This window comes from Carex rostrata, chromosome 6, assembly GCF_964058835.1.
Source record: "Carex rostrata chromosome 6, lpCarRost1.2, whole genome shotgun sequence".
Lineage (NCBI taxonomy): Eukaryota > Viridiplantae > Streptophyta > Magnoliopsida > Poales > Cyperaceae > Carex > Carex rostrata.
In genome coordinates this window covers 5869305-5877985 of record NC_135923.1, presented here as the reverse complement: position 1 = coordinate 5877985, position 8681 = coordinate 5869305, and the positions used below count along the sequence as shown (strand labels likewise).

At 38.3% G+C, this 8681-nt stretch overlaps 2 protein-coding genes across 3 annotated transcripts; both read right to left on the bottom strand.

Annotated features, from left to right (window-relative positions):
• LOC144555338 (NADH-ubiquinone oxidoreductase-like protein) lies at positions 1–3729 on the bottom strand. Its single transcript, XM_078303634.1, has 2 exons — positions 3156–3729; positions 1–413 (listed from the first exon to the last, which is right to left on the bottom strand). Exons 1-2 carry the CDS (start codon positions 3493–3495, stop codon positions 220–222), a joined length of 534 nt encoding a protein of 177 aa, XP_078159760.1. The 5' UTR covers positions 3496–3729; the 3' UTR covers positions 1–219.
• A 580-nt stretch (positions 3730–4309) lies between these two features.
• QQT2 (P-loop containing nucleoside triphosphate hydrolases superfamily protein) lies at positions 4310–8421 on the bottom strand. 2 transcript variants are annotated; one of them, XR_013512063.1, is made up of 8 exons: positions 8184–8416; positions 7856–7967; positions 7453–7679; positions 6734–7024; positions 5908–6113; positions 5012–5313; positions 4434–4493; positions 4310–4378 (listed from the first exon to the last, which is right to left on the bottom strand). XR_013512063.1 is itself a non-coding variant. In XM_078303964.1 (7 exons), the coding sequence occupies exons 1-6, from the start codon at positions 8265–8267 to the stop codon at positions 5013–5015; spliced, it is 1221 nt and encodes a 406-aa protein (XP_078160090.1). In that variant the 5' UTR covers positions 8268–8421; the 3' UTR covers positions 4310–4493; position 5012. The 2 variants fall into 2 exon arrangements, 1 of the variants encoding a protein (XP_078160090.1); XM_078303964.1 differs by having other exon boundaries at positions 4310–4493; positions 8184–8421.
• Between the last annotated feature and the right edge of the window lie 260 nt (positions 8422–8681).

Below are 8681 nucleotides of genomic sequence, written 5' to 3'. Positions count from 1 at the left end.
AAACAAAAAAAAAACTCTGGCCTGTTAACCATGAAATGCTCTTTAACATATAAAGCACATTTTATAAAGAAAAAGCCACACCTCAAAAGCAAAAAGAAAAAAAAAAGTCTTTGTCAAGTACCGACATGCAATTATTCCCTGCCTAAACATAACCTGATCATATTGACCGGTCAAACCATCATTACAAAAAAAGAGTTGAAAATAATCTATTGTACTGGATTAAGACTTCAACTGAGGGGCCGGCTCAGTTTTCTCGTCTTCTATGGCTGGTTTTGATTTCACTGCCTCCAATGTCTTGTGAAACTCCTCAGGCAACTTAACCGGTTTGTGACGTGGCACATGCTTAGGGATTGGCGTGTCATCTGTTATAACCTCACACTCATAATCATCAGGCACACCCCATGGGTCCCACTCTGCAGTTTCATAATTAACAAGAGGTCAGTAGTAAAAGATATTTAGAAAATTGTTTGCTAAACCAAGAAAAAAAGGGAAAAAAGAAAATAGGATCATGCTTAAGTAGCATACCCACTGAGATACCATTACTAGTCTTCTTCTTTTTTTCTTTTTATTGCATGCCTCTTTTTTGTCTGTTTGATTGGGTTTTTGTGCACAGAACAAAAAAATTCATCTAAAAACAGAAAAAAAAAATAACAGTAACTTCGACAAATATTTATTCTGTCCAGTGAGATAGCTAGCAGAGGCAAACATGGCAAAGGTCATTGATAGAAAGCACAAATAAGGCACCGTCAGCAAATACAAATAATATAAGATAGGCAGAAATTAAATGTTCAAAACCCGTTTCATGTAAATGCTGAACTGGAAGAAAAAAGTGATATATGGAACTCACTCAAAGCATTGCAGGACTTGTTACTGTTAGGAAGTCTGAATCAGTACTTTTAAGTACTAAATGTTCAATTGGTGAGGAAAATTATTGCTGATCAAATCTGCATGGTTGATTCCATGTCTCAACTCTAGTGTAGGTTTAGTTGGGTCAAATAATTTTAGGCCAAAATTGACATTGAATTTGATAAAATTCTGACCAGATTGGTTATATTTTCCTTTAATTTTATTGTGTTTGATTCAGAATTTGTAAATTTAGGTAGTTTCGCTAATTATTTTTAAGTTTATTCAGCGAGTCCAATGTTGCCTGTAAGAAAAATGATGATGAATTAAAGAGAATTATTTCTCTTTATAAATTCCCTGTGACCTCTCCCTCTCTCTCTTTCTCGCAAAACTCTAAGCTAGCCACCCTGTAAAACTAATTTAATATCAGAAATAATTGCTTCATGAGCTATTCCGCAATAGGAACAAACAAGGCAATTCCTAAAGCATACCAGGAGATCCACATCAAATATTGACTAGAAGATCCTGAGATGGATTCAAGTGAAGATCAACTTGTATAATGAATAGCAAGATCATTCAAAACATATATTTTGGATGTAAAACATTCAAAATTTGGACAATTTTTTTGACAATATAAATGGTCTAAGGAATGTCATCCTTCCAATTTCAATCTTTAGTCCAGAGCTAAAAAATTGAAGAAGGTACAACTATGTAATGAGGAACCCTGCATGCATACTGTAGCTCCTTTTTAACATTTTCAGAACTAAGCCATAAACTTAGCATACCTTTTCTACAAAGGTTCTAACTTGAATTGCAAACATTTTGACTGCTATACGGTCATCCAAAAGCGCACTATCAAAGAGTTTTGAAGAAACAACCACCCTCTACTGAATCCCTCCTTGAAATTAGAAGAAATGACCCATTCTAGAGAAACCAAATGCACTTAATAAAACTTTTAACAAAGAAAAAACGTGATCCTTATCTAATGGGTAAATTTCGTCGGCGGTCACTCAACTTTGCTCTTTGTCACAAATTAGTCACTCAAGTTTGATTTGTCCCCCGAAAGCCATTGAACTTTTGATTTGTTCCAATTAAGTCACTCCACTTTTTCCATCCAAAAAGTTAACGGAATGACACATAGACGTCCAACTCATCATTTTTTAAAATTATTAAATCCTTTGATTCATTTGGGTAAGATCTGGGGACACCATTCTATTCTCACTCTTTCCCTCTTCCTTTTTTCTTTTCTTTTTTCTCTTCTTCTTTCTCTTCCAGACTCTTGGTTTTCATTCCCTCCATTTTCTTCTTACTTTGTCCATCAATAATTTGATCGGCTTACCCATTTCCTACATTATCATCAATAACCTTCTCAAATTAAACGCTGGAGCAAAGTTCAGTGACACATCTCTCCATTTTTATCTTATCACTCCTCTTAACTCCCTTTAATTTCTATTAAAGCACACCCAAGTGCGTTTGGTATTATTTTGAATACATTTTCTTTCGGTTGAATTGTGTTTCGGTGGTCCTTAGACCTCAAATATTGGATTCATTTTTGCTAGTATTTGTGGTAAAACACTTCATAGATGTCAGCTAATGCATTGGTATGAAGAGCAAAAACGAAGTCTGGAAGAAAGAAGTAGAGGAAAGGAAAAAAAAGAAGATAAATAGAGACTTGACCAAGAAGAAGAGGGAAAACGAAGCTGGGAGAAATTACAACATCGAATTTCATTCTCAAACAAGGACTCGACCAAGAATTTTTCACAAGTCCTATAGCTAGTTCTTAGGTCCTTGAAATTAGCAGCAGTTCTTATAAGATAGTTATTGAAATCAACTGCTGTATAATTGTAGTTGCTGGTTTGTATTTGTAAACTTAAAAAAAAAAAAAATTGGAGGAAAAGAGTGGGAATAGAATGGTGTCCCCAGATCTAACCCAAATGAATCAAAGGATTTAATAATTTAAAAAAATGATGAGTTGGATGTCTATGTGTCAATCCGTTAACTTTTTGGATGGAAAAAGTGATGGAGTGACTTAATTGGAATAAATTAAAAATTCAATGGCTTTCGGGGGACAAATCAAACTTGAGTGACCAATTTGTGAGAAAGAGCAAAGTTGAGTGACCTCCGACGAAATTTACCCTTTATCTAATCCTTTGTAAACCTTAGAAGACAATGTAAATAAAATAATGACAAATTAAAATGAAACCAGAAATAATCTAACTGGTAAAATAGTCAGCCCCCACCATACTGGATAGATTACCATCAAACTTCAATTGACACAATGTCCATACAGAGGGTTAGAGAGAGAGATGTACCGACGAGCTTGGAAATGAGCCTGAGTTCGTCCTCGGCCTCCTCGATGAGCTCCTCGACCTGGCCGCAGCCGATCTTTTTCTCGATCTGCTCCCAGTCTTGCTCCTCCTGACAGACCTGGAGGCGGTGCTTGGTGAAGGTCTCCACGGCCTTGCGGTAGTTCTCGTCCGCCGGCACCGCCTCAACCTCCTTGAGCGTCTTGCTGTACAGATCGATCAGCACCTCTCTCGCGTTTGGCACCACCTCCAGCCCCACGATCCCCGTCGTCGACTTCACCTTCCCCGCCGCCATCAGCATCGCCCCCGTCCCAGTGCCTCCCCGTAGAATGCTCCGCAGAAACATCTTGCTTGCTTCTCTCACGATCTCTCTTTTTTTTTTTCTGGTTTTAGATTTTTGGAAGATCGAAATCGATTGATGGGGGATGATTTGGTAGGACGGAGCCGAGGAGACTGGAGTGGGAGTGGTAAGGGTGTCAAGTCACCAAAACAGGCCTGGTTCGATTTTGGATTTAATGGGCTTTGACATGCATCAGATAAAATTGGGCCGATTGGTTTATTGGAAACTTTGGTTTAAGCAGCCCATAGAAGAACTAGGTTAATAGAGCGCCTGTGCATGGTGCGGCCATTTTACGAGTACGGAACCCCTGCATTACCTCACAGTTTGATTTTAAGACCGAATCGTCCGATCAAAATCCAGACTAATCCGGACGTCAAATATACGGGCACGGCTCCTCTAAGATTCATCTGACATATAATCAACGTGCCGGATTCAAACTCAAATGATGAGGTACCCTAGGTAATATGAATTCACCAGCAACTTCTTCGAATTTACTGTAAAACTTAACACAGAAGGCCGTTCCGTAAGGTGCAGCATCCTTACCCATCTGATATTAATCTGGCATTCTACTGTTTCTTCTAGGATCTAGCCGACAAATTTTTTTTTCCTTTTGTTGAGCTGTTGTAAATGAGCACAAGGATATTGACCTACACAGACCCTAGGCGCGTCTGCATGCTGCAATTACAACAAATTATTCGCAGATTTACCATTCATTGACTCGATATGTTTTCACCGAGCAAATTTGATGTGAATCACGATAGGATGAATAAATCACAGCATTCCATTACATTGACATCCAACCCCAGACTCGCAATTGGATATTTTTAAATTTAAGTTTGCACAAAAACATCCAAGCAAGCCAAACATACACTGAAACAAACCCATCCCAAAATTTACTCAGCTCTTCACATAGAAATTAAGCAGAACCACCTAACATCTATCCACAAGACCATCACTTAATAATCTAGAACATGTAACAATCTCCCAACATTTCAACATGCTACCTGCAATGAATTAAAATAGTGAATACATCGTCAGCAATGACAAAAAATTCATCAGTATTGCTCCAGATTCCAGAATTATGGGGTAAAGATTTTAACAGAGCAGTTTTTGCTTCATACAGTGCACGGCCTATAGAATCAATACCGCTGCATATGGTTCATGCGCTGCATGAAGCCAAAATTGCTCTGCTAAAATCTTTACCCGAATTATGAAGTACAAAGCAACTAACAACCAAGGGGTCATCTCAGGTTTCAGTGACATATTAAGCAGCATGGGATTCAGATATGAAACTGACATGCTACTTTACTGCAATATTTTAATCTCTAAAAGCCCCTTTTTTTGTTATCCCAATTAATCTTCTTATTCTTTTATGTAGTGCATGTTTTTAAGTTTTCTGGTGAACAAGCACCTAATGCATGGCAACACCATGTAAGTCTTCTGTAAATACCTTATATGCTGGAACTGCAACTGTTACTACTACTACTACTACTGCAACAGAAGCTATTATAGCAAATTATACCTCACAAGTCAAACCGAAACTCTTCTTCATTTTCACCATCTTCATAATCATCTTCGTCATCTGAAAAAACTACATTCTCTACTTCTTCTTCCTCTTCTTCCTCCTCTCCATCCACCTCCGTCATGCCTCCAGAAGCTTCTCCAATCATGGTTCCAGGGGCTCTTTTGTCCTTTAAGCCCGTGCTTAGCACCACCGTCCCCCCTTTCGACTTCTCCATGTCTTTCTTCAACCTCTCCATGTTCTCCCTCTGGCGCTCTGCTTCTAGCCGTTCCTTCTCGGCCTTTCTCTTATCCAGCTCAGCCCTGCAAGAGTGCTAGGCATAATTGGAAAAGCCAATCGTACATTTCCTTCTATAAAGGGCTGAATATATTCAACCAAAAAATTCAAATCTACACGTATGCAGATGAAACTTCTCTACCAAGAATCATGCCTGGTGCAGAAATTTTCTACTTAAAAATAAATAAAAACATTGAGGCATTTATAAACTACAGCCAATAGATTATCCTTTTTGCAATTAAAGGGCAATATCTTTCTTTTCAGCTAACATACCAAATTTGTGGTTATTTGAAAGTGCCATCCCGTGTTCAAACCACCAACACCTAATAAAAAAAAAATCCCTACCTTTTCCTTGTCAACTGAACAAAGGAACCAAATTTCTGACCCTTCAACATTTACATGGAACAAACCTTATCCAAGTTAGTATAACTCCACCGTCATATGCAAATATCTCTAAAACAAATGTACGGTGCAAGCTGGTATGATATTTGTTTGGTCCATGTTGCAAATACTTTGAAATAAGGGGGAAATTGGTAGGTTAGTATTATATTTCAAAGCAGAATATTTGACAAAAAAAAGAGGAGCAAAACAACAATGTCACTAGGAAGAAAATGGTATACCTGTAGGTTTCCATGTACTCTTTTGCACTGGCTTCAATGGCTTCGAAAAAGGAATCCATCCCTGCACCTGAAACAGCTGAGACCCCAACTGAACGAAGATTTTTATAAAACTCGTCGAGAGCCAGGGAGAGGCTTCTTGCGAGTGTTGACGAGTATGATGAATCAGCCTCTATTGCTGTTTGAAAAGCCTCAAAATCGTGCATCCACTGAACAAAAAAGTATTCAACATATTGTATTATTTTACTTACAAGAGCCCTGATTTAAACAACTCAAGAGCTTTCTGTTAGTCAATTTTGATTTCAATATGATCAGTTACTGTGTGATGATACACATATATCTATCCACAAATTTTGAACAAAGACGCCCCAAGTAGGGCATGATCTTGGCATGAATTAAACAAATACTGATTTTTTTTTATTCAATCATTTCAAGGCACCTAACTATACAGCATTGCAGATATATAGGCAGATAAATTCTCAAGCACTCACGCACCAGCAAGCTGGTAATAGTGACAAACCGACCTTCACAAGAAAAAAGAATATTGAAAGGGGGTACAGCCTTCACAGATTGGATGACAACTAAAAGGGTAAATACTAATCAGGTCCTAAGAAAAATCAAAATTTGATATATATCACGAGAAGGTCTCCCTATGCAATGTATACCTCCTTTTACAGGGGCATACATAACATTTTCCCATGTTAAAACACTTTCCATTGTGAGGAACATAGAAGGTATCTCTTCTTATACAGGCCATACATAACATTTGACATTTAAGAGGGGCACGATATGAAATTGGCCTAAAAAAAAAAGAGGACCGGAGAAGTACCTCGAGTGCAAACTCATGCTTGGCCACATCAACCTTGTTAAAGGTGAGAACCATAGGGAGTCGAGTCTTGTAAAGTATACTGCAAGCATAGAGCATATTACTCATGAAAGTAATTGGGTTAGCAGATCGGGGTGTGTCTACCACATAGGCAACGACAGTAGGAAATGTAGATGCGAATGCCTCGGTAATTATAGCACCAGAGGCGGACCATGTAAAAATCTCAATCTGGCCAGGTGTGTCGACCAATACATAGTCTAACTGATCAGCACGCCTTTCAATGACTGATATGACCTGCATCCGTCATAAATAATTCCTGATGAAGTACTGAACAACTGTTGTACATGTGAAAATGGTATTTTTTAAGCCTTAGTAAACTTTGGTCCATAACATAAACCAAACATCACAATACTGGGTTTCATTACAACTGCTACCTTCTTTGCAGGTAAGTTGCAAGCAGATATTCATCTTTAAATGATTCAAAATTATTTTTTTTCGCTGCATAAGGCCATGTTTTATAGCAATGAATGTTTCAGTTCCCGGATTAAATGTTAATCAATCCCAACTTAATCAAATTTCTGCATATATTTTGGTCATTTCCCTAAACGGGGCTTAGTGTAATTTCTTTCATTATATATCAAATAAGGGATAGAAAGTAACCTACATCAGCTCAGTTGACGCTGAAACATCAGTGTTATATAAATTTATACAAAGACAAGTACCTCATCAAACTTGGTTGCGAAGAGATTAAGAGAAGTGAGAATTCCACCGTTGGGTCCCAGATTATACTCTTTCATGACATCCTTGTAATGAACTGTATCTCTTATGTCTATATTCGCCCCAAATGGAAGGTTCAAAACAGCCGGGTCTAAGTTTATAACATAACCACGTGAGTTTGAGGCTTGTGTGTGGCACACCAACCTATGAAGAAAAGTCGTCTTCCCTGTCCCTGTACCACAAGTCAATACCAGTTCTAGTTCAGACAATGCTCTTATTTTAGCTTTCTGCATAGATAACTGACCTGGTCTATAACATTACAAAAACAAAAGAGTACTCTGCCCTTAGTCCCTTGCTAATCTTAATATCTCATAATATATAAGATGAGAAATAGATGGTATATAGTACCTGCCATGCCCACAACGATTATAATAACAGGTTTCCTCTTGAAGATGCTGCCAGAGCTACCTTCAATGTTTAGATTCTTTATTGACTCTGAGATATCAGCTTTCTCCCCGGCCTTCAAATTCCATTAGTGCCAATAAACATGGATACAAGAAAATAATTAGTAAAAGTTCCAGCTGTTATAAGAATAGCTGAAACTCTTTCCACAAATTCACGAAATGAAAATCAGGGAAAATCTATTTATCGATTGCGTCAGTTTGAGCAGTGATGAATTGACTTAAAAATAATTGATAAATTCTAAAAGAGGGAATGAATTTCAACAAGAACATACCGTACTACTCGCTGCGTTCGGCTCCGTCTCCATCGGAGCCGAGTTGGCCGAGCCCGAACCGACCGGCTCTGGGTCAATATCCATTGCCCCTTCTATAGAGAGAGAGGGAAGGAGAGGGTGTGTGCGTGTGCGTGTGCGTGTTATATGGGAGGGGTTAGGGTTTTAGGTCGAAGAGAAGGAAATGGAACCAGAGCCTTTGTCGGAAACGAACAGTGGTAATAAAGAATCAGGGCACTCTTAAGAGTCACATTTCTAGAGAATGGTTCAATGCACCAGGTGTAGCCACGGGTAAGTTGATACACTACGCTTTCTTCTGGAATCAACTCCTCTCCAATAGTACCAATACTGAGGGCCTCACTTTATGTTTGAGATTAAATCTCATTGCTTTGAGATTCGAGCTAGCGCGGGGGCAGTATTATTGGACTTTGTAATTCGTTCTAAGTTAAAAAGAACGGTCCAGATCTATTACTTATAAAAGATTCACACAAGTATTGGAGA